This window comes from Astatotilapia calliptera, chromosome 3 (genome assembly GCF_900246225.1).
Source record: "Astatotilapia calliptera chromosome 3, fAstCal1.2, whole genome shotgun sequence".
NCBI classification, from domain to species: Eukaryota; Metazoa; Chordata; class Actinopteri; order Cichliformes; family Cichlidae; genus Astatotilapia; species Astatotilapia calliptera.
Genome location: NC_039304.1, coordinates 21,616,199 through 21,641,869, shown reverse-complemented (window position 1 = coordinate 21,641,869; position 25,671 = coordinate 21,616,199). Strand labels below are relative to the sequence as shown.

Genomic DNA, 25,671 nt, shown 5'->3' with positions numbered 1-25,671 from the left:
TAGCACGAGTAATAAATGTTTAATACGTACGAGTGTTTTTAGTAGTTTGTGCCTGTGTGAACGAGCCCGGCGCTGGTGCTGAGGTGTGTTTGTTTTGTGCTCTCAGGTTCTCTCTGCCGCGTCAGCTGCCGGGGTGTCTGTTGCTTTTGGAGCACCAATCGGGGGAGTCCTCTTCAGCTTAGAGGAGGTGCATCAGCACTTAAACAAGTTACTATGTGGTGTTGTTTTAATGTGATGGTAACAGCAACAGTATTAATCCACCAGTGCTCTCCTCGCTCCTTCAGGTGAGCTACTATTTCCCTCTAAAGACGTTGTGGCGCTCATTCTTTGCGGCCCTGGTGGCGGCCTTCGTGCTTCGCTCCATTAACCCGTTTGGGAACAGCCGCCTGGTGCTGTTCTACGTGGAGTACCACACGCCATGGTACCTGTTTGAGCTCCTCCCGTTCATCCTGCTGGGAGTGTTCGGGGGCCTCTGGGGCGCCTTCTTCATCAAAGCCAACATCGCCTGGTGCCGGCGGCGCAAGTCGACACGTTTCGGTATGATGTGACCTCGTGGTGACCTCACTATTTAAAACTTTTACTGAGAGCTTAATGGTGGAAAAAAGTGAAATGGAATAAAGACTGTTTCTATCAGTCGATACTCTCCTCTCATGTGCTTTTTATGATTTTAGTGAGTCCACAGTGCCGTGTCTGAATTTTAAAATCCTCTTTTCTTAAAATCAAATGTATAAAAGCATCTTTCCATGAAGCAGAGCAACAGTGTTTAATCTGCATTTGAGGCGTTTCACACAAACCTCTGTCTCGCTCTGTAGGCAGGTACCCGGTGTTGGAGGTGATCCTGGTGGCGGCCATCACTGCGGTGGTTGCTTTCCCAAACCCTTACACGCGTAAGAACACCAGCGAGCTGATAAAGGAGCTGTTCACCGACTGCGGTCCGCTGGAGTCTTCGCAGCTCTGTCAGTACCGCAGCCAGATGAACGGCACCAAAGCCTTCTCTGATGACCAGCCGGCGGGGCCCGGCGTCTACTCGGCCATGTGGCAGCTGTGCCTGGCGCTCATCTTTAAAATCATCATGACTATATTCACATTTGGACTCAAGGTGAGAGATTTTTTTTCCTTAATAATGAAGCAGATGTTTTGCCCTGCGAGTCTTCATCAGCACTGAAACATGTTCCTTTCTCATCGTTAGGTACCGTCGGGTTTGTTCATCCCCAGCATGGCCATCGGGGCGATCGCGGGGCGGATTGTTGGCATTGCCATGGAGCAGCTTGCATATTATCACCACGACTGGTTCCTGTTCAAAGAGTGGTGCGAAGTCGGAGCTGACTGCATCACTCCAGGGCTCTACGCTATGGTGGGAGCTGCAGCGTGCCTGGGTGAGTCAGCACTTAATGGGATTGTTAAGCTTTGCCACCAGTTTGTGCCAAAGCCTTCACGTTTCAGCACCGAGGGGCGGGTGATGAGCATATATGAGATATCCTGCTGCTATTGCAATAACTGGCTGTGTCAGAACATGTTACTCACTGTGAGTAACATGTGATCAGGGATGTGTAGCTTTGCCTCATCTGTTATAGAAATAAACACTTGTTTAGTTGGAGTCGTAGTTTAATGCGTGTTACTGTCACGCCTTCCTCCCTCTGTAGGTGGAGTGACTCGTATGACTGTCTCCCTCGTCATCATCGTGTTCGAGCTGACCGGCGGGCTGGAGTACATCGTCCCCCTCATGGCCGCCGTGATGACCAGCAAATGGGTGGGCGATGCATTCGGTCGAGAGGGAATCTACGAGGCCCACATCCGACTGAACGGATACCCCTTCCTGGATTCAAAGGAGGAGTTCACGCACACCACGCTGGCCCGGGAGGTGATGAGGCCCCGACGCAACGACCCGCCGTTGGCAGTGCTCACGCAGGACGACCTGACTGTGGAGGAGCTGCAGGGCATTATCAATGAAACCAGTTATAATGGTTTCCCTGTGATCGTGTCTAAGGAGTCCCAGAGGCTAGTGGGCTTCGCTCTGCGCAGAGACATCACAATCGCTATAGGTAAGACTGGAGAGACAACACCTGAACCCCCCGTGACCTTCTGGAGTTTAAAGATGGTGTAAAGTGAATGCTTTTCATATCTCTACAGAGAACGCACGCCGCAAACAGGAGGGCATCGTGCTGAACTCAAGGGTGTACTTCACCCAGCATGCACCCACGCTGCCTGCCGACAGCCCTCGACCCCTCAAGCTTCGCTCCATCCTGGACATGAGCCCCTTCACCGTCACTGACCACACCCCCATGGAGATCGTGGTGGACATTTTCAGGAAGCTGGGTCTGCGCCAGTGCCTGGTTACTCACAACGGGTAAGTGTGTCTCGGAAGGAAGGAGGTGCTGTAGGAGCTGAAGGTGGATCCGTCTCACATCGTTGTTTCTGGTGTAGTGATTGCTTAACACACACACACACACACACTGTCTGGTGTTGCATGAGCTCTGGGATCCCTGGATTTATGCTGTAATCTGCATGGCCTGGCCTAATCGCTGTGCTGCACCTCCTTTTATCCTCCCGGTGAGCAGTGACGGTCTCCTTTACAGGAGAGGCTGAGCTGCTGACGGAAACTAACCACAAACACATAACAGGTGTCACGCAGTGGGAGTATAGACAGTAAGAGGAGCTGATGTGTGGTCTGAATCTGAGGAGGAACGTTAAAGGTTTTACCTCCGCGAGAAACCTTCAGTGAAACTAATTTAAAAGTAAAGTCTCGTCCACGTGTGGAGACGCCTGCAGGAGATCCGGTCTGTTTGGGTCTTTGCAGATGTGCGATGTTGAAACTACGAGACAGACCGCGTTAATTTGCTGTGATGATCACTGGAGAGGAACTGTGCAGCAGTGTTTGTTTCATTTACCTTTTTTAGGATTAACCTTTTATTTCTTTCTTAAATAATGACACTAGTTTTTTTTATTTTTCATATTTTTGTTGTTGTCAACAAATCTCATGAAAAGACCTAAACTGTCAGTCATGAAGGCGGTTCAGGATGATTTAAAGATGTAAATTTATTACGATCTTTCCTTCTATTGTTATTGGGATTTGCTAGAGTAGCTTTGCTTGATTAATAGTTCAGAATAATCTGTATTTACCTGATACTGGGTCTTCATCCACCTGAATATAGGCAGCTACTTTAGCCAGCTTCCTTCTCATTGGCTGCCCCTCCTAAGCAGAAGGTTTGAACAGCAGGGGATTTGCTCAGAGTTCCTGAGATGACTGTTTTAGTGATAGACAGTGATGTCATACAGAGCAAAACACAGAAAGAACTGAGCACATAGAGCAGTCCGAATGCTGAGTTTGTGGCTCAGAGTCACACACTTATCTCATAATTTAAAATGTTTAATATGAACACTCACTCCTGTAAGAGTAAGGAAGGAGCAAGGCCTCCTTTATACGTATGAAGAAGAACAACGTCACACAATGATTGAAAAACAAGTACTTATAAAACACTGAGCAATCCTACAGAGATTAGAGGGATTAGGTTCATTGGTTGGATTATTATTAGCTGCTAATAAATGCTGGTTCTTAATGATTCTTACATTCGCGTTGGATAAACCTAAAGTCATTTAATGCACCTGTCTGATACTCTGCTGTAACGTAATCTTTTTTACAGCTTACAAAAGACACTGTACACTTTATTAGGTACACCTGGCTAGTACTGGGTGTGACCCAGGTTTGTCTTCACAGCTGCTTCAACAAGGTGTTTAAAACATTACCGAGATTTTCGTCCATGTTGACATGAGAAGTTCACACAGTTGCTGCACATCTGTCTGCTGCACATCCAGGATGGCAGTGCCACGAGCAGTCTAACAGGTGTACCTAATAAAGTGGCAGATGAGTGTAAAATCCCTCTTCATGGGATTTGTTGACAGAAGAATCAGTCATATTATGAGTAATTAAACCGTTATTCTTTTATCATTACACTTTGACTTCATTTATAACTTTAGTTATATTTGCTTGTTTAGTTTTGTTAGTTTTGAGTTGTATTTTTTGTTGTGTTTATTGTGTACTGCTGCTGTGTGTTCTCTCTGTGTCTGTCTGTTGTTGTTGTTGTTTTGGGAAGTCTGCTGAGTAACAGGTGTGTGTTTCAGGATTGTGTTGGGCATCATCACTAAGAAGAATATATTAGAGCATCTGGAGGAGCTCAAGCAGCACACGCCGCCCCTGGTGACTAGCCCCGCCCCTTTCACACGTGATCTGTTCCCCCACCTTTTTTTTTTTTTTTGCACCTGTCTCTTAGGCTCTGCCTCTTAGGGGAGGGGAGGGGGGGATGCATGAAGTGTAGTGTGAAAAGCTGATGGCAGTTCCCGGCTAAAACATCCAGACTTCCTGCCCTCTTCCTTACTTCAAGCACTTTTCTGCTCCTGGGTTTGTTTGTTGTGGATTTACCTCTAATGAAGCCAAACATGCGTAGACAGACTAGTCTGACCTCCATCTTCATGGTAGCTGTAGCAGTTTCGGAGACATCGCGTAGAGAAGCATTAGGCTGGTCCTGTAATGTTGGACCTCGATGGGAACTGTCGCCCACATCAGTTCAGAGCCCCTTTCAGACACGAGCTTCAGCGCTTACTGTGACTCGTGTTGGACGCAGAAGGAGTCACACGAAGGGCCAGACAAAGGCTCAGCTGCTCAGGCATGGCAGCTTCTCATGTCTGAGAAACTGGACAACAGAGTTTATTGACGTCCTGTAATACAAACAACACAGCCTTCATCAAACTTGTCATTTGGTCCTCAAGGAAAAAGTCTAATAACCGTTAAAATGCTTAGTTCAAGGTTATTGTTAATAATATTGTTAATAAAAACTAAAAGTAGTTTAAAAGCAGCAAAAAACACAAAGAATGAACTAATATTATTAATTTTACTTAAAAAACAAAGGAAAATGCTCAATCTCACCGCTGACAGTTAAACTTCAGTATTTTAATCACTCATAAAATTAAAACTGAGCGTTATGACTAACGGCTGCTAAACTAAAACACAACAGAACAAACTAAACTGAAGTCGACGCTGAAACTAATCAGAAAACACAAAAACGTCATAACTCTGGTTTAGTCCAGCACATAAACATCTCAAACTCATGACAACAGTAGCTTCTGGTAGTGCGAAGCATTTAATAAAACTAGACTGTATCCTGATGTAAAAGGGAAAAAATGACTGATTTTTGATGATGGAGGAAGCTTCAGTTGAAAAGTAAAGAATCTGTCATCATGTAGTTTTTCTGCGCCGTACAGCCCAGCTTTGTGGCATAAAACCAGCTGCACATGAAAACAAAGCTTATCTTTGCTTTCAACTCCATCACTTTGATATTTGTCTCAAGGAGAAGCACACTGTGTTTCAGCTGCATGGCTATTTAATTTAAATGACTCTCTTCTCTTTCTGTGGCTTTCTTGTTTTTGCTTTTTGGAGTCAAACAGAGCCTCGTGGCAGGTGGATAAAGCTGCCTCTCTTACATTTAGTGCCTGAACTTCCTTTTTGCTGTCCTTTGACTTAACTGTGTGTTTAGTTTGGGACATAAATCAGAGTTTACTGAGAACCTGAAGATATTCATCGAGCCAGGTTGTAGCATGATCAGGGCCTTGATTTGATCAGATATGCCTCTTACACTCAAAACCTTCAACTTCAAACACATTAGTGGGGAAACCACCAGAGCCTCTGAGCGCGCACCTGAGCAGCTGCATCAGAGTAAACAAACTCTGTTACACGTTTTAATATTGGTCTAGAAAAAACGGTGTCCATTAAGTATTAATTGATAGTAAAGATAACGAGCATCGCCCTCCCTAAAACTGTTTGCATCCATAAAGTGCGTTAATGCACACGCACCACTTAAAAGCTGCAGTTTGCATGGAGTGTGTAAGCAAACAGAAGTGAGTCATAAACTAACACTGTGCCTGATAACTGAGATACTTCAGGCTATAAAGCAGGCTGAGCTAGTGATTGTGTGTGATGAACAATGATGGCACGTTGTAGTCGCTGTAAATCTCTGGATTTTATGCACAGTTCTCCGTCACTAATCCAGATTCAGGCGCACTCTTTTGCTTTTCATGGACATTTTGTTTCACACGGCTTGAGATTTTCAACACTATTCAGTAAAAGACGTTTAACATAAATTGACTGATATTAACTGAAACGGTGATTTCCTGGTTTTTAAAAATAAACGGTAGTTTAGCAGACGTGTGACGAGTGCTGCTGACGGTGTCTGAAAGGGGCTCAGTAGATTCCCACAGAGCAGAGTTCATCCCATCGACCTGCATTTGTACACACAGTAGCTGTTTCGTGCTAGCCCCGTTCACTCACAGCACCCTGTTGTGTTCCTGGCTGACTGTGTGATCAGAGACACTCAGCATGTGTGCAGTCGTGTAACCATGAAGCCTGTTGTGTGTTTCCCATCTCCCCCTCACAACAGAAGTCATTTCAAGTTCAGCCTCCCAAAGTTTTCTGTTTTCATTAACGACTGCTTTTTCCCTCCCCCCCCCCCTTTTTTTTTTAAAACCCCTCCCCTCTCGACCACAACCGCCCCGGGGGCTCCACAGATCAACGACATGTGAGCCGTCACCTGTGCAACGACTGGGCGAGTAGTTAGCCGCCTTGGGAAAGCGGACCACCGTTGCTTTAGTCCTTTTAAAGATTGAAGGGGGGGGGGATGTTAGTAGGAGGGAGGGAGGGGGGCAATCTGTAGTGATGCGACTCATTCCTATAATCCCCCCTCATCCTGTAGTGGTAGTGCGCCTGGTGGAGTGACGATGTTGTGTTGACTGGTGCCAGTAGTGCTGTAGCTTATGTAGCTAGCGTGCGATGATCACATGATTCCTTTTATGAAGTGATTACTAATCCTGTTCTTTAACCTGCCGATGTTTCCTCTGAGCCAGCAGTGTCCCGCCTTCTGCGTGTGGGCCCACAGCAGACATGGAGAAGGTGTTAGAATATACTCTGGAGTAAATGTTAAAAAAGCACGATTATGAGAAGCAATAGGAAGGAAAATAGAAACTTTCAAAGTAAATTATAAGTAAATTGTGTATATTGTCATTAGAAACACACAAAAAACACCATTTGCACAAGCTCCAGTTGATATAATAATCTGTAATAAGCAACATGGCTACATCAGCTACTGTGACACCACCCATCTGCTTCTGTTGCCAGATTTTGAAGCTTCAGTATTTTTGGTGCCATCATATCAGACGTTAGAAACGTCCGAGCGTGGACGAAAGGATGGAGGGCTCGTTTATCAGCTAACATGGCTGCACACGTAAACTGCAGCTCGCACACTCGTGTATCAGCACCAGAGGAATAATGACGGTCTGCAGCACAGATTTATGACCTTGCTGTGCATGCAGAGAAGAGTCAGGTGTACAGCACAGTTACAGGCTGCTTTATTATTAATGTGTTGTAATGTTAGTGCAGGTGGTGCTACGCTCACTTCCTGGCCCAGATTTTTACCTGAAATTAGCTGGGGCAGGTCACTGCTGGTTTAACTGGAAACATTGTGGTCACTCTTCACCTGACCCACTCTGATCTGCACCTGGCTTCCCGAGCCTCTGCTGCCGGTCTGATCAGCCGGCGGGGGAACCCAGGTCTGATCTGTGTGACTGCTGCTTCACACCTCCGCCCTCCACAGGTACCTCAGCTCCACCCACTCAGACCTGGGTTCGCTTTCAATTATTTGCCTTCTAGGGTCAAAACGCAGCTGAAGATCACGATTAATCATAAACGCATGAACTCCTTGTGGTCACCTGACTGCATTAACACAAAGCACACTGAGCTCTTTGGACCCAGCTCTACATGATTTGAGCTCTGTAGGAGTCACATAGCTCACTGCTTCTTCTTCTCACTGCTCTCAGCTGTTTCTCCTCTTCACCTGACCTCACTGCAGTCAGCAGGAGCATCGCCGATGTTTAAAAAGCTGCCGTGTTAGTCCTTAATGGCCCCAGCTGACTGACTAAATCCTTTACAGTGTCATACAGAGAGAAAGTGCTCCGTAGTGCTGCGAGGTGGATTCATCACAGGAGTCAGAAATCGCTATTGAAACATGATTATGAAATGAGCTGTAATTTATCACAACTTGAAACCACCTGTGTTTTGTGGAAACTTTCAGGAAAAGAGAAATCAGAAATGCAACCTGGAAGGGAAAATAAATCCTAAAATGTGGAACTTCACACTAAAAAACAGACTTTGAATGTTTTTCTGTACAACGACTGGGCGATGTAGACTTTCTGGCTCTACACAGTTCAAACCCTTCACCATTAAGTTTTTTAGCAATCTGAAATAAACATGATTACATTTTTAATGAAATTCGAGTCAGAATGTTGTTCATCTCCACAGACCCATGATGACTGACTTCATGCGAGCGATATAACCGCTGGCGACACAAAGCGGGTCTGTCGAGAGTTAATCTTTGAGGCGATCGACTAGAAATGAGGGTGAAGTGCACTGCTGATTGATATATGACAGAGTGGTAAACAGATTAGAGGGTTACCTTGGCAACTGGAGCTTGGACTCTCCACTAGCAACCAATGATGCTTTAATGTGAGTCACTTCCTGTGTGAACGGCCCTTTAATGTGACACTGTCGCCTGGTTACCAACGGGGACTCTGTCACCTGTCAGACATTCAGGGCTTCGTATTATGAAAATGATGTTACAGAAAGCACTTTGAAAAATGTCAAACATTAGAAATATTTCTCACAGGTTTAAAGAACAGGAGCAATTGATGTGTTTTTGTGACAGGCAGTAACAAAGTGTCTAAAGATACAAGTTGTCAATTACGTGTAGGCACATCATGAACCTGTAAAATATCAAAGGATGAACCAGTGTTACGCAGCCCAACGAACAAAGCATTCCTGTGAAAATGGTCAAGTACAAGGACTGAAAATGAGTGAAAAAGCATCCAATGAAAAACTTTGAAAGTCCTTCAAAAAAGACTGGAGAACTGTTGCTCAAGAGCACTTTAAAAAATACAAAAGCCGGACTGCTTGGAAACAAAATATAAAGAAGGGATGCTGGCTCGAGACTTTTGCACATCACTGTGATGTTTGCTGTCTGATCTTACTGCAAAAGCTTTAAATTGGACTGAATAAAAAGAAAAGGTAAAAGATAGAAATGTCCCGACTCCTGTGATGGGCACCGCCTCTTCCTCTGCTCCTCTGACTTTACTCCTGTTCACTGCTTCCTGTCTCCTCTGAAGGATCCAGCTCCTCCTTTTGCTCAGCAGCAAATCTCAAACGGCCGTGGCAGGGGTCTGAAGCGGGGGAAGCTGGGTGCTGTTTCTCACCTGCCTTTTTCCTCTTCCACCTCCTGCTGCTGACTTTTGCTTCCTCAGGGACTCGTGCTTTTGTTGGCCTCATTCTGACACAGATTCATATAATTAATGTCATACCAGAGCCAAAATTAAACCATGCGATTCTGTTTTTGCCAACAAAAACATGATGTTTTTATTGTTTCCTGCTTTACTTCAGCTGCCAACCACCAACACCACCACCACCACCTCCTCATGCTTCTGTCCCTCTTTGTCTCCCTCTGCAGGCGGCTTCTTGGTATTATCACAAAAAAAGATATCCTTCGTCACATGGCTCAAATGGCAAATCAGGATCCAGAGTCCATCATGTTCAACTGATCCGCTCTTTCCAGGACGGCTGGGGTGGAGGGGGCAACGAGGAGGAGGAGGAGGAGGAGGAAGAGGTGTGCCTCCTGAACGGCTCCAGTCTCTGACACGCGGACCCCGTTTTTGTTTGTTCGTTTTTAGTTTTCAGCTGTAGACCCTGAACCTCACTGACTGACTGACTGAGGCCTCCAGAGACTTTCAGGCCACCCGAGGAGAAGACGATGACACGAGACTTTGTTCTCATCGTCCGGCTGCCGAGGACACGATGAGGTCACGGGTCGAAGGCACGCACACACACAAGGAATGCACTTTTTACACACACACTTTTGCACTCGCAGACACCTCACTCATGCATGCTGTACACACACACACACACACACACACACACAAAAGACTCCCTAAACCTGTACAGCTACGCCCGTTTGCACTCTACACGTGCCTCACCCCCTTGTACTGTCTCCCTCCTCTGTGGTGGATGCCGCCTGGCTGGGGTCAAAGGTCAGGATGAACCGCTGATGAGGGACGCGATGAGGGACCTTGAAGCCTCCAGGCTCTCGTTTAAATAAAGTTTAAAACAAAAAGCAACATAAAAACAACTCACTTCCCTCACCCCTGCGCACACCTGAGCTGTCCGTCCTGCAGAAGATTACCTTGTTTACCTGTGAAGTGTGTGTGTGTGTGTGTGTGTGTGTGTGTGTGTGTGTGTCGTTAGCACCACTACATTCCAGCCAGGTTATCATCGGAAGTGAGGGGATGATCTTACGCTCCTCACCCCGAAAACACGGCAGCCTCTTGTGATCGCATCATGGCACGCTGCTGCTTCCCTGGGTCATGTGAAAATGAGACGTGTGTGTGTGTGTGTGTGCGAGGAAGAGAGGACGGTACTGTATTTCAAGAACAAACGTGTTCCCAGTGAGGAGGGAAGAAGTGAAGATCTCTGTGCGCCCATTTCTGAGCCAGTTTGTGCTGTGTGTGTGTCTGTGTGTGTGTGAGACAGAGAGTGTGTGTGTGTGAGAGAGAGAGAGAGAGAGCAAGAGAAAAGGAAGGGAAAAAGGAAAAAGGTTGAGTTTTGTGGAATCGCAGTTTGTTTCTCCCCATGTGACCTTTAGATTATTGCTCTCCAATCATTTCCAAAGTCTGCTTTAAGTGATCAGTAACTTCATCAGTAACATGACTCGCGTACCTTCAGCCCGCCTTTTATAATTATAGAATATGTAAAAGTTGATCGTCTGAGCCCCCACAGGTGGCGTTTAACACTCCAAACTCATTTACACAACAAAGACTGACAGAAAGAGAGATCAACTGATCAGCACTCCGTGATCGATGCTTTGATCCACAGATTCTCAGTGTTTTTAATAAACGTGCTTCGTCCCAACATTCAGAGGCTGTGAAGCTGTAAATTGTCACGTTTTAGAAGATGAAGCCAGCAGACGGTAATTAAAAAACATTCAACTTTATCTGCACTACAGTTGTTGGAGTTTGAGAGATTTTTATATAGAGTTTGTACTCTGATCCAAAGCTGCCGCCACCTTAAATCCACGCGTGTTTGTTGGGTCTAACATGTCACTAACGCCTCGGATGAAGCTTGCTTTTTGCCCTGCATTGTTTTCAAGGTTGTAGAGGATAATACTGCAGAACATCTGGCTGCAACTGTCTGTCGCTTTCAATCACACCAGGTTTCTTTTTTTCCCCACGTCTGCCAAGTGCCTGGCACAAGTTTTTTTTGTTTTGTTTTTTCTTTAGGCTTTTCACACCCCGATCTCTCTGCTCCCTCTTTTTTTTTTTTTTAATCAAACGTCATCACTCGATGAAGGGAAATGAAGTGAGGTGTGTGTGTTCCTGTGTCCGTCTTTGCATTGCAGTGACTGTCCTGCTGTGGTGTGACAGGATCGTCTTTGTTACCTGTGGTGTTGCCTAACGTTGTGTTTCATACTGATCTCGATGTTTTTCTTTTTTTTGTTTCTCTTTTTTTTATTTATGGGTAGTCTGGATAGAGTTGTGCATTACTATAATAAATTTCATGTATGATTGCAACAATTGTTTGATTGTATATTAAAAATAAAACCTGTAAAGATTAAAATTTGTTTTAAATTAAAAAAAAAAAAGATTCAAGTTGCACACGAGGACTGATGTGTGATTTGTTCTCAGCAGGTTTTGCTTGTTGTCAGGTTGTTGAGCTCCACTTGTTAGCTGTCATGAAGCTCACAAAAGTCCTCGATTTTAGAATCAGACAGACTTTTCAGAAAACTTTATAGTTTCCACGAAGACAAAGTTTATTTACCCTTTTCATTAAAATAGAAACTCATTCTTACAAAAAAGAAAAAGGTGCTCTATAAAATACAAACCATTCACCTGTTGACCGACAGGTTACCAGGTACACCTGATCAACTGCTTGTAAATCTAATCAGCCAATCACATGGCAGCAGCTCAACACATTTATTCATGTGGACGTGATCAAGACGACCTACTGAAGTTTAAACTGACACTGGTATAATTGTTACAGAAACTGCTGGGATTTTCCCCACATCAGGAAAATATCCAGTGAGCAGCAGTTTTCTGGAGGATTTTATTTTGGGCAGACTGCTTCAAGCTGAAGGCAGGCAGCAGTAACTCAAATAACTATTGTTACCATAGTAGACGATGCAGAAGAGCATCTCTGAATGTTGAATCTTGAAGCAGATGGGCTTCAGCAGCAGGAGACCACACCAGCTGCCACTGCTGTCAGCTAAGATCAGGAAACTGAGTTCACAGGTTCACCAAAATTGGGCAACAATAGACGGCGTCTGGTCTGATGAGTCTCTGGAACTTTCAGAAGGTAGGATTAGAAGTTGGTGTCAATTGCATGAAAGCGTGGCTCCATCCTGCCTTGTATCATCAGTCCAGGCTGGTGGCGGTATAATGTTGGGGATATTTTCTTGGCAAACTTTGAGCCCCTCGGTACTAACTGGGCATCATTTAAAAACCACAGCCTGCCTGAGTATTAATGCCAGTCATGTCAATCCCTTTATGACCACAGTGCACCATCTGATGGCTGCTTCGAGCAGGACAACACACCATGTCAGAAAGCTCAGATCAAACTGGTTTCTTGAACATAATGAGTTCACTCAACTCAAACAACCTCCACAGTCTCCAGATCTCAGTGTGATAGAGCAGCTTTGAGATGCGGAAGAAGAGGAGATTCAAATCATAGATGTGTGATGCTGTCATGCCAACATGGACCATGAAGGTACCTAATAAACTGTCCAGTGAGTGTAACTCTTGATTTGCTGTCTCTTTTCCTTTCATGTAATGGCTGCTTTGTATTTCAGGTCATCAGGTTTTCTTCGGAGTTGTGGTTGCAATCTTGTGGTCTTTGCCAGAGGAAGAACCTGCAGGCCGAGCTATCACTTACTGTAAACATTGTAAGGATTTCATTATTGTTTGTAGTCAAATGCTGTGCAAATACTCTCCACCCTGCTTTGCACGTTGTTTATTCGGGCACTTAGAAACATTAGCATGGATAGGCACGCACTCACTCTCTGTTCTCATGTTGCTCCACAGCCATAATTTGCCATATTGTTGACACAGATGTGGCACATCTGGCAGCTGTGGTATAACTTTACTGTATATAATCTAAGATAAAAGCAGAATTTGATATGCAACTGATGATGCAAAGAAAATCTTGTTTAAAAAAGAATGTTATCCACTTTATCAGGTTCTTCCTCCAGAGCCAGTTGAAACAGGAAATGCCACCTAAATTTAGGGTGGATCTACTTACCCACTGGCTCATCTTACCCCACTTTCCTCCAAGGACACGCTGACACTGTGTGTGTGTGGCAGGACAGAACAAACAGCTAATAGGTTTCCACTGATGATTCTTCCACTGATGATTTGCTGTGCATAGACGGTATGAAACATCTTCTCTCTCATTCAGTCTCTCCTAATAATCTCTGTGGTTGCAGCTTTCTCAACAACTGCTCAGTCATATTGCAAGAAATCTGAGACGTGAAGTCATTTCTGTTTATACATGTTTGTAAAACAGATATTAATTGCTTTTTTTGTGATGTTAAAAAAGGATTTCAAGCCTAAAATGAACTCGTGTCTTACTGAAAAGCGTCTGAGGTTCCCTTTAGGTGTAATGCAACAGCCTGCTGCTGAAACAGAAAAGGCTTCTCTCAGATCGAGACATTTGTTTATTCGCACTGCACTTTGTGATTTATCTCTTGTCCTCAGACTAGCAGAAGCTAATTAGTGCAGACAGGAAGTCTTATAATGTTGTCCCAAACGCAGGAATGGGGTTGAGTTTGAGAGGTTCAGGTTTCCCAGAGATGGACCAGCTTCTGTGAGCAGTCCCTGCCCAGTGTCTCAGCGACCTGACAGCGATCCACTTACACATCTATCATTCATGACTCTGTCCTTTCCCTGTTCACCTCTATTCACAAAACGGTGTCTGATCCTCTTGCAGATTCAGAAACAAACAGGGCTTTCTCACCTAAATCCATATTAACATCGGATTAGCTGTGTGAACATTTTGTGTGCAGCTTCTCAGTTTGTGGGTTTGTTGTTTGAATGAATGTGCTGCTGTTCACCTGCATTCTGAAAGAAATGAGACTTATTTTATTTTTTTCTCTCCTCAGGAGATCTGTTTCCTCCATCACCTGTGTCTGGCACAGCCTCGTAGCCATGGCTACCACAGCCATTACACAAAAAGGTCTAACTTGCATTATTAACGCCCTTCACATGAATGCCTTCGGGAGCATACCATTTCAAGCTGAGGAAAAAGCAGACCTTGAATGGTTTGTTATTGGACTGCAGTGAAAAAGAATAAAAGGACCAAAACTTCAATGCAACTTGTTTTGTCTTTATTCAGCTTTTAAAGGAGGTCAGCTACTCCCACTTCCATCTTAGATTTTTATTCTTGATTCTACTAGAGTAACTTTACATGAGTCATGGCTCAAAATAAGCCTTGTTAGTGTATTATTAAAGGGCATAGTTGCAGCCACTTGATGCTTTAGCTTCTCTTCTCTCAGCCAATCAGAAGTAAGATGACTGTTCCATTTTTGTCACAAGAGGTCACCACAGCTCCATGTTTTTGTTTTGTTTTTGTCATGTCACACTGGATGCTCTTTCTGATACAACCCCAAAGACTTTGTCTCCTCCTACAATTGAACCAGGAACCTTTTGCTTGTTGGGAAAAAAGGAAACACCAGAAAAAGCTGAGAACTACTGGTGTAAATGGAGAGGTGCTAATAATGGCTTATTTCATACAGGGTTACTTGTGATAAATGATTACTTTGAACTGTGAATCATGCAAAGCTGCTGTAATAGCTGGAAATGAGCATAATAAGTTCCATTTAATATGCCAACTTCATGACTGATAATGAAAAACAGACATCAGACCAAACTGTGGAATCATTTTAAGCACAGCACTTTCATTTTATTCCACTACAAAAGAGAAGCATCGAAGAGCACCAGAAGAAGCAGAACATCGCCCACTCATATCTGCCACAGACTGGACCGTAAGCCAAGCGAAGGGCCAAACAAAAGGAGTCATTTCAGTCCCAGAGAAAGATGTCTAAAATCCCAACATGCAGCAGAAATACGACTGTACTGTAAAGCTTCTGCAGAAGCAAGACGAAGACGCAGAAATCGGGTCAGGAGTCAAATTAAAATAAAATCACAAAGGAAGCGAAGCTGCTCTTCTCTACTCAAGCGAAAACAAGACACTAGTCTTAGTAAGAAGATAAAAATGACTAAGAAACAAAAATCACAGCACAAAATGGGCAGTAATAATAAAAATACTCAAAGTATTTTAAAGGAAACAGATCTAAGCTCCACCCAGTGTGTGTGTGCTCTCTCTCCTCGCTTACTTCCATGTTGTTAGAGATGCAGAGAGCTTATACAATCATGAGTAAGCAGTCGGACTGTCGGCTATTGCTCCTAGAGTCCGGCATGCATCTGTAGGCTGTGACAGTAGCTGGATGTGAATTCTGGAGTGGATCTAGGAAGCTCGCTTTCACAATCCGAAAACAAGAGTACGCAGAGCAGCTTGAGGCAGATTTCTGAAGTATGTCGTTAAAAACCCCTAGCACTGTAAGAAACTACCAACTGAAAAATCCCCACAACTCTTTAAATAAGAACACAGGAAATGCCCGTTTACAATGCTTTGCTTGTTACATTTACACTGATATTCCTCCGCCCGGATACATTCAAGCACCCAGAGTCTCCTTTTGATTGATTTTCAGTAGATGAGCCTGCAGAGGTTTAGAGAGATTGTTCACAAACGATAAATACAACTGATTGTTTCTCTTCAAAATGTGAACTTACAAATGTTTATGGACCTTTTTCAAGTGGAAATGCATAGCAGGGTAACGTATCGTCTCTCCGGAGCTCGCCACAGTTCGTCACACGTGGCTCTCGTAGAACACCTGGCATGTTGGGGTCTTGCTTGCCACCGGTTCGTCGGCGGCAGCGACCTCCTCGGTGTCCTCGGGCTGCTCATTGTGGTGAAGAGAAGACGGCGGCGGGGACGGGGACGCCGTAGCCTCTGGCTGCTCTGCGGCTTCCTCGCTGTACCCGCCGACAACAAGTGGCGGGTGGACCGACACCTGGATGGCGATGTGCTGCGGCTGCTCGTGATCGGAGGAGTTGTCGGAATCGGCGGCGGGTGACTCGCTGCGTCCCCGCTCCCTCTCCTGCAGGATTGTGAAGACATCTCTCACCCCGATGGAGGGGAGCCGGCGTCCGTCGGGAGCCTGCCTGAGGAAGGTGTGCCTCATCTCCTCCACCCCCACCACCTCCAGGATCTCCTCCATGAAGGTGCGGCAGTTCATGATGAGTGGGGGCAGCGGGATGCTCCGGGCCAGCTCCTCGATGTACCGCGCAAACTCCATGGTCTTGAACTGCGTCACCTTGGCGAGCTCCAGCGTCTTGGCCGAGGTGATGATGGGGATCCTCTTGGCGATCTCAAAGGCCTTCTGCAGCTTCTCTGCGCCTTCGGTGCGGAAGAACTCGTTGATGGCTTTCTCCGTCTTCTTCAGGTGGCTGCTCATCATGCAGAGGCGTGTGACGTTCAAGATCATGATGATGGTGAAGGTGACCAGGCACACCACCATGTAGTACACGCCCATGTCGCCGTTGGTGAACACCACGCGCAGCGTCACCGTGCAGTTGGAGCTGCCGTACGCGTTGGACGCCATGCAGGTGTACTTCCCGCGGTCCGCGAACTCAATGCCAGTGATGTTGAGGACACCGTTGTCGAGCAGCGACCACTTCCCTCCTGCAGACACAGAGAAGGTCACGAATGTGTAAAACATGGAATAAAAAAACTTTTAAAGAATCAGGATTTTTGTTTTTGTGGCCCATCTGTTTGAAATGAGTTTGGAGGATTTGACTGTGTCACTGCTGCTGCTTTTCCCTGTTAATGTGCAGATTCGGTTCCTTGGAAGTTATTTTGGTCATGGCTGTGTTATCCTAACCGACTGAGCCAACAACATGAGCTTTTTCCTGGCCTGCACTGAGCCTCTGAGAAGTGACTTATGGGCACAAATGGTCTTTGTCTATTCAAGGCAATGACTCTGTTACCTTGTCTGACAGAAATGTAGACATTTTTATCTTCTATCATTTAATAAGAAAAGCTGTCTGCTATGTTGGAGTAAACTAAATCCCAATCAAAAAATCTGGTTAAAAATCATTTTATTACAGCAGCTCCGACTGAGACGTCTTCGCAGTTGCCAAACATTTTAGACCACGCAGAAAGAAAATCCCGTCATTAGTTTTAGCAGAAACTGGACATCCTGACCAGATTTAGAATCATGACCACTCAGTGGTACAACACGGCCTACTGAAGTCAGAGTTTAAACCCTGAAAATCCTCTTAATGCATCAGTCTCCCTGCTCTGCGAGTCTGCTGTAACCTCTCCTCAGCTGTGTTTCTGCAGCTGCTGCTTTTGAATAGGAGCACTTTGTTTTTTTATTCCTTCTCACTCTGCGTTTTAGAATCCGTCCGCTCAGGAAAACACAGCGTTTTATCTTCATGCCTGTCCTGTTACTGTACAGAAAGTCCTTTAAAGCATCGGCACTGTCTTATTCACCTCTATGCTGAAGTCAACAGTGCTACATGTTAATGAGATAAATGAACTGACTCGTTTTAAGGTAACATGTGGTTTGCATATGTGCGTGTGAGCGCAGAGCTGAAGTGACCTTAGTGTTCCTGCCATGCTTTCAATATTTAAACATGTCTCGATGTGCTGAGGTTTCCAGCACTGATCGGCACACAAGCGATCTGTTTACCCACTTGTAAACAGATCACGGGTAATGACGTCATCTATAAAGTTTGGTTCCCTGCTAGCCTACATTTGATAACCTCAGTCACAGGGTTGGCCACCAGTTGTGGTGACAGATAACTAACAGCACCTGTCAGGCAGCACAGGAGGTAACTCGAGAAGTGCTTAATTAAAATGGTTTACAGTCAAATCCATGGCAGAGCGATTCATACAGGGTGTGTGTGTGTGTGTGTGTGTGTGTGTGTGTGTGTAGCCTAAATGTTTGCTGGTTCTGTATCAGTTCTCATTAGAATAGTGAAGTGGCTGTTTTAGCTGAGAAACTGCCTGGAGTCAGAGTGGTGCTGTTAACACCTGTGTGTGGTTTAAAGGGAAAGGAGAAAAGCACTCGATGCCTGCTGTTCTCACCCTCATGAGCTATTCTAGTGAGTGATGGAGAAGCAGACGACTTCCTCTCACAGTCCAAAGACGTGCTTGTTAGTGAGGTACCACATACCACATTGTCAATACCTGTATACATTTCTAAGTGATATAAAATACCACATGATGACTTCATTGTCACGGCAGCTCCACGTGGTTATGCTCGCTGGTGCATACAAGACTCATCATCAAAACAATCAGATCAGAGGGAGTTGCTTCAGCCTCTTCCAACACAGCAGAATACTTGGAAGAAAACTGTGTTCACCAGGGCTGGACTGGGACAAAAAATCGGCCCAGGCATTTTGACTAGAGACCGGCCCACCACGTATTATAGGAAAAACCATAAAGCCTTTGAATGAAAACAAACGCTGTTGTGACAGTGATGTACACTGTCTTGTTGGTATATGTATGATTTCTATACGTTGTAGTACATCAGATAAAAACTTTGGTTGTAAGATTCAGATAATTATTTAATAAAAGCTAGATATTTTAAATGAGAATAAGAAAGAAAAGTATTTCCTTGTGCCCACCTCTCCCTATTAATGCCCTACCTGCCCCCCTGGCAAAGCTTTGCTAGATCCGCCCCTGCACAGTTACCAGCTGTCAGCTATTTAGAAAAGCATCCTGGTGTTATTTGTCTCTCAGAAACAGTTCATAACTTCCCTTCAACTCATTCATGTGACCTAAAAGGTAAACCTGTTTCTCCATCACCTGTTCAGCTCTGATGATTCAGTAAGGACATCTGCTGGTTTCATCTTCATGAAACCAGATAACCAAACCTACATCATGACCAGCAGTTTTACAGCTGTGGCTCCAGCAAACATCAGCTGATAGTAGAAATTAATGTTAAATAAATTCTAACAACAGCTGATCAAGCTTAAACGTGCTGCTGTTGTTTAGCGCAACATCCGCTGGTTTCCTCTTTTTTCATGTGCAAAGTGGGCGATAAACAAACAAGAAAGAAAAGCCGATCAGCTGATCATTGATCAGTTTCACGATTGAATGAGAGAAGAAGAGACAGCTGACAGCATAAAGACAGAGAAAAACTCCAGCTTTGTGTCTTTTTCCATCCTAGCTGAAGTCCGGGACAAACTGTGTTCCTTTTCACCTCAATACGAAACGTGTAATATTTTCTCTGAATGAGGGACCATTCCATTTTTTAGGGGACGGTTGGCAACTCTACTAACTAACCTTGTGAATAAAATAAAGTTCACTATCAGTAACATAGCACCAACCCAGCTGTAGAAACTCTGTCATGCTAGCTAGTACGCAGTACTTGTTATTGCAACTGACAGTAAAAAGTCAGCATAACGAAAATAAACTCCACCTAAACTTGGTTCATATCTGACCCAGATAGACTGCAGGTCATAACTTCTTACCTGAAGTTCAGTTCCCCTGACACTCGAACCGGCAGCCGCCTTGGGTCTCTGCTCCTCCTGCCTCACCTTTCCCTCATCCACCTGGCCTCTTGTGGCAGCTCCGCCATAGCCACCACCAAACAACTGAGTTATTTTTACACATCTGCCAGCATCTGGCCAATCCACCACCTCTCATTGTTTATACCGTTATAAAAATAAATAAATAAAAAAAATCATCGGCCCATAAAAACGAAAAATCACCATCGGCATACCGGGATGGCCAATCCAGCTATGGTGTTCACTGAAGGTGGAAACTTGTTTTACCACTTGAGGCAAAGATAAATAAATAAAAGAAATAATAACAATAACCCATCATTATTAAGCATAACAAGGATACGCTTTGCTGGAGTATTTGCTAGCTGCACTCCATATGACAAATGGTAGATGAAAGTTACAGTAACTGTGTGGAAACATCCCAGGCAGAAAATATCAATTTCATTTTTATGTGACAATATTGTGCAGCTCCTGACGCGTTACAGGCTTAGATTATTAATAAGAACAATTAAAGTAAAGCGTTAAGCAGCTGTGTTATATTTGTGTGCTTACATTTAAACTTGCACTGTGTCATTCCTACTTTATCCATAATGCTGTTACCATTCAGTGTTTTTTTTTCTTCTATATCATCAGAAATATTATAAATGCTGCTGACATATTATAATATGACTTAGAGTATATCATCCACCTGTAATGCCAGGTTAATTAGTGAGTGACCGTGGATGTGAGGTAGACCAAAGTGTATAGAATAAAGTGTTGTATGAACATATTGCTGAGTGGGCTGCGGAGGTGCTGGTGGAGATATTGTTACTTACAGACCAAACAAAGTTTGTTGTTTCAACCTGATTCCAATCTTTGTGCTGAGCTCAGCTTAAGAGATGCTTGTCTGATAAGGTTTTGCAGCCCAGCACAGCGCAGGTGCGTTGTAGTCGCTCTGCAGTCTTTCTGCAGATGCAGTTAACATTCCTGAGTTATTGCCGTTTTCTACCTTTGGCTGAAAGTTGTTTTTAACGACCCTATTTGCTGCATATTTCCCCCACAGAGCAACGTTTTAGTGCATTCACCTCCTCCCCAGCTACTCACTGTCTCTACTGTGTGGGAGCAAGAGATGGACAGAAATCACAGAGGGCTTTTACAAATCTGCAGTATGAGGTCTAAAAACCACTTCTGCTCCTTTCTACTCGGCAATCACGATCAATTTCCCACACTGCTATCCTCCGGAGGAGAAGGATGAATGGGCATTCAGGAAATGTAGCCTGGCCGGCAAACAGTGTCCCGCCCATCCGCCTTTTTCATGTGGAGGCGAGCATTTCTAATTTTATCACCACCACCAGATTATAAAATGACTGATGTGCTGCCGAGTACTACGAGCTAACAAACTGCAGAAGCCTGTGCTACCAAGTAGGATGTGGGGCTTATCGAGGGAACTTCAGGGTTAACCTTGGGTGTTTTACTCTTGCTTCACACGCCACCTGCTCTTGAGCATGTTCTGTTTAAAATAAGAGATCAACAGGTACAAAACTACTGATCAATCAGCTCTAGGGAAAGGCACTATTCCTGGAGTATCCCTCAGATCTTAGCGCTGAGTTAGTAAGAAGGTTTAAGGTTTGGTTTTTTAAATTGGGTCTAAAAGTCGCTATTGTTCCCAGATGAGCATCAGTTTTAATTGTTTGAAAATAGTTTTTGTTCTTTTAACCTTAATCATAAACAGGACACATATGTACTTTTGGACCTTCACTTATCCTTTGATAAAGCCAGACACACACATTCATACAGCCCTTTTCCTCTCGCACACCCACATCTGCTCCCTTTATCTTTGTAAAAAGCATGCATAGAACTTTCACCAGCAGATCTGTGCGTGTTTCTGATTGGCCAGGTACTGCTAACGTCACCCCTCTTTCATTTGAAAGTGTTGGCAGCTAGACTGATAAACCCTGGGTAGACTTTTCGAGTCGATAACCAGCTTCTTGTGACAGTTTGACTGGTAATGTTACAGTAAGTGAGACCTGATAACAGAAATATGTCCTGGGTATGATGAACTGGCTTCGTTTTACAGGATCCAGGTTAGTGACTCTGCTACGTTTATTGCTCAGTGAAGTACTGCCAGCTATGGGAAAGTCTATCTGCCCCTAATTATATTCCTGAGTGTAACCCAAGGGAAAAGCTGAGTGGTGGGTACAGACGCACTTCTGGGTTTGTAGGTCATAATAACAACTGCGGCTTCTCTTTCTCTCGCTCTCAACTGCAGGTTTCAACAGGTCGGCTCAGGAGGATCGCGAAAACAACAAACCACTGCTCCCTCCCTGTTTCTACTAAGGCGGATCACAGACAAAAGGATAGTGGGCTCGAAAGAAAATCACTAGTTTAAGGCTTCCTGAATCTAATTGACACAGACCATCCATCAGAAAAAGAATAATCACTGCTGCCAGACAAAATGGAGAATAATTGGGCCACAATCCCCCCAGGAACACAAGTCAGACTCCTCTTTGAATACAGAGCCAGCAACGCTTCTGGTCTTTAGATTCTTACGATGACTGCTCAGAATGTTTAAAGCCCACAGCACAAGCTCCCGTGGGGAGAAACCTGTAGTGTTTATGCTGATTTCTAAGTCCTCGTTAACTTACTCCAATTAAGAAAATCACCCTAAACTCATGTGGTAACAATGATGATGCTGCAAGTAAATAAAAATGTCACTGCAAAAAGAAAAACAGTCAGGAACCACTCACTTCAGTGGGCTGCTTTAATGTGATCATTTTATAATAGGAAAGTGAGAGCAGGAAACCAGGTTTATAATGAATTTTAAAAAAAGTCTATCTCACCGCTCGTGTCCACCCGGTGACCGTGGGAGTTGAACCACTGAACGCTGGGGAATGGGTCTCCAGTGACATTGCAATCAATCAGTGTGCAGCTCCCCTCTCGGGCAATTATCTGGCTCACGCTTGTGAACACAGCGGGGACAGATCCTCCGTCTGTCGCGTTACCGGTTTCCGTGTAGTTTCCGTCTGCGTTAAGCTGTGAGGCCCCGGCAGTTTGCGAGGCGACGAAGAACACCAGGACCAGAAAAACGAATCCACCGGCCCAGTTCATTTTCTCTAGCTGAAGGTTTGTTACCCAAGGGGGACGAAACTGTCATTCCTCCAGGGACTCCATCCTGCAGACTGGCTATCTCGTGATGCTTGAGGGTAATTTGGTATTCAGCTCAGGTCCATGAAGTATCTCACTGAAGCAAGAAAGTGAGGGGCATGCAATAATTAGAGACAGCCCAGGAACAAACTAATAATAATCAGATGTTTTGATAACTAGAACTCCAACCATAGGTTAATACACTTCTGTGAGACAGGATTACGTTTTTACATTTGAATTTTGTTCACACAAAGATCTAAGATCTAAAAGTATCCATTTACAATTACACTATATGGACAAAAGTACTGGGCCACCTGCATATTGCTCCTACAAGAGCTCCTTGGCCTCAAAGCTCCCAGGGCAGTGTTTGTGCTGATGTTAATGCCTATGCCACATCCCTCAGCACTCAGCGACCCCGCTCCGTAACTGTATCTGGGACTTTGTGGGTGAGTTGCTGTGGTTCCTAAAGGCTCCCACGCTCCAATAACACCACTCAGGGTTGATTTTAACCACCTGAATTCAAAGATTATGAGGTGTGGCCCAGCACTTTGCTTTATATACACTATGAAGAAACGCACTCCATGTTTAATAACCTGCAGCAGATTCTGTTTCTGTGCTAGATTTAAAGTGACAACAATCTTAACCCTGCAACCTCGCAGTTACTTCCCCTACACTGCGTTCTTATTCCGGTAAATACCATATTTTTGACCACTGCTGCTGTTATTACACTAATCACCCATTTCCTTTATGTCTCGCAGGGTTAACGGTATCTACTGTTCAATCAGCTTCCACTGCAATAAACTGCATCCGCATCTGAGCCAGTCACACAGAAATCCTCTCTAAAACACCGTTAAATGTTCATTCATAGACTTCAAAGTTAGCAACATCAAACGGCAGCATTTTTGCTAGTCTGAAGCTGACATCGAGCTAATATTCCAGCTAAAGGCTGGTAGTGTTACATCAGACAGATATAACGCACATAGTACAGCTTAACAACAACTACGATTAACAATGTTGTTGTTGTTTTTTTAACGTTTTATCCATATAGGCAGCCTTGCTTTGCGTTACAACCGCATCTTTGGGCTCGATTAGTATGAAAACAAAGGGAGACTGCCACATAACGGAGCTGTGTGTGGGCTCCGGCTATTTTCCGCTGTCACACGTAAAGTCCCTCCGACAAAAATAACGTTACCTACATTACTTTATCAATTAGGTAGAATACAGATATGTCAATGCGGATATTAGTCATGTGTGGTTGAGCTGTTAAGATTTTAAACTGTGCTTGAGGATAAAATAAAATAAAACAAGGGCGTGGGGCCCGGCTACGTGCTGGACAGCAGATATATGTATGGGGACCCTTCCAGAACTGTGCCACCGCAGACTGTTTACACAGGACGAGGGTTCATTTCATGTATCGCTACAGTTAAATTGTCAACGTTACTGGACCAAAAGAGGAGAAACAAATAGCTGAAAAGACACCGGGTAATGCTGCAACGTTACCTCCTCGGCGGAGAGCCAAGCGGTCCAGCAAGCCGGTCCTTACCGTTGACAATGGCAGCGGCGGCGGATAAACGGTCCTAAAAACGGCAAAATCCGCGACTCCCCCGCTAATAAAACTCGGGCTTCATACTCACATCATGGTCGGCCGCTGTTTCACCTCGAAAGTTTGGTAGAAACTACCATAGTCGGCGGTTATCGCTGTGCTATTTCTGCTCGGGCATCATCGTCCTCCTCCTCATCGGACCGCTGACAGCTCGCTCTGCAAACGACGACTGAGCTGCTTCAAGGCACGGAGGGAGGCAACGTCGCCCAGTTGCTTGGGTTGCCCTGCCTGTACAGATGGCTGCCAGACTCAAACTCAATTCTCACTTTATACAATAAAAGAATATTTGTGACATGGTTTCTATAACTTAATCCATTTTAACATTCTTTGCTTGATTTTTGATCACGTGGGGTGCGCAGAGGGTGGGAAAAATGCAACACATGAACAAATACTGGTGCAGTGCAATACGATCTAATACCGCTAATATGCTGCCAGTACTTCAACTTATCCAAACCATCACTAAACCGGTTCTCTTATGCTCTCTGGTTAATTTATTAGCAGCTTACACCAGGCAGGGAAGATATTGGAAATTATGTTAACTTGAGCTTGACAAGTTAAACCACAAAAAGCCACAAGTTAATACACAAAACAGGTTTAAAAAATGTAGATTTTTTTTTAATTTAATTAAAAATTAAGCACCATGGGCTGATTTAAAATGATACTTGTGTTTACATGGTTTACTTTCAGATAGATCAGACAAACCTAGACACACGAAGTAAGATATTAATTGGAAGCTTTAATACACAACACACCTGTGAGCATCAGTGCTGGAGCCTCGTTTATCCTTCCTCACACAGGATATAACTGCTGCATGTTTATGCAGCCCGGCCTCCAGACTCCCACGAGGACAGAAGTAAGGTCTGAACAGCTTTCCAGTGCAAAAGACTGATAACCTCGCTCACATAAAGCCTTGTGGCATTTAATAGCATGGCACACTAAGTAGGTTATTTTGTGCATGTCTGCATTACAGCGTAGGCCTATAGTAAGAGGTAAATGGGCTGTGGTGAAAACACATTCTAAAAGGCCGTTCAAGGAAAAGACTGTATGTGGATCACAATGCCAGCTTCCTTTTGAAACAATTAAAGGCAGAATAAAGGCTGCTCTAAATTTAGACCCGGCCAGGGTCATTCAGCCTGTACAGGCTGTTATTCTGTTTACCAGGCCTGATAAAAGGAGACCCTGAAGCCACAGCGCGAGTCGGGGATTGACGTTATATGCCAGAACCTCAGCAGGCA

General features: G+C 44.5%; 2 protein-coding genes and 1 long non-coding RNA gene across 10 annotated transcripts in view; 2 read left to right on the top strand and 1 right to left on the bottom strand.

The window, feature by feature from the left end:
* The window catches only part of clcn3 (chloride channel 3), a 41,488-nt gene extending 30,873 nt beyond the window's left edge, over positions 1 to 10,615 (top strand). For 5 of the 8 annotated variants that reach the window (XM_026162348.1, XM_026162349.1, XM_026162354.1 and 2 more), the window contains 8 exons: positions 107 to 187; positions 285 to 537; positions 813 to 1,099; positions 1,190 to 1,376; positions 1,644 to 2,042; positions 2,131 to 2,347; positions 4,120 to 4,195; positions 9,540 to 10,615. In XM_026162348.1, the coding sequence (XP_026018133.1) occupies positions 107 to 187; positions 285 to 537; positions 813 to 1,099; positions 1,190 to 1,376; positions 1,644 to 2,042; positions 2,131 to 2,347; positions 4,120 to 4,195; positions 9,540 to 9,725 (1,686 nt within the window). In that variant the 3' untranslated portion in view covers positions 9,726 to 10,615. Of the gene's footprint in view, positions 1 to 106; positions 188 to 284; positions 538 to 812; positions 1,100 to 1,189; positions 1,377 to 1,643; positions 2,043 to 2,130; positions 2,348 to 4,119; positions 4,196 to 6,555; positions 6,594 to 9,539 lie in introns of all 8 variants that reach the window. The other 3 variants (XM_026162351.1, XM_026162356.1, XM_026162352.1) reach the window with 2 other exon arrangements.
* A 25-nt stretch (positions 10,616 to 10,640) lies between these two features.
* Positions 10,641 to 14,442, top strand: LOC113018925 (uncharacterized). The gene is made up of 3 exons (XR_003271884.1): positions 10,641 to 12,844; positions 12,927 to 13,504; positions 14,235 to 14,442. It is a non-coding gene; the product is annotated as an uncharacterized LOC113018925 (long non-coding RNA).
* Positions 14,443 to 15,006: 564 nt separating this feature from the next.
* Positions 15,007 to 24,775, bottom strand: mfap3l (microfibril associated protein 3 like). The gene is made up of 3 exons (XM_026162347.1): positions 24,334 to 24,775; positions 22,530 to 22,930; positions 15,007 to 16,876 (listed from the first exon to the last, which is right to left on the bottom strand). Exons 2-3 carry the CDS (start codon positions 22,795 to 22,797, stop codon positions 16,002 to 16,004), a joined length of 1,143 nt encoding a protein of 380 aa, XP_026018132.1. The 5' UTR covers positions 22,798 to 22,930; positions 24,334 to 24,775; the 3' UTR covers positions 15,007 to 16,001.
* Positions 24,776 to 25,671: the final 896 nt, after the last annotated feature.

Bases quoted from the DNA above. Each gene is read 5' to 3' on its own strand.
- mfap3l (XM_026162347.1), bottom strand. From the start codon at position 22,797: ATGAACTGGGCCGGTGGATTCGTTTTTCTGGTCCTGGTGTTCTTCGTC. The intron at 16,877-22,529 runs GTGAGATAGACT...CTGTGTCTGCAG, and splicing joins TCACCGGGTGGACACGAGCG to GAGGGAAGTGGTCGCTGCTC.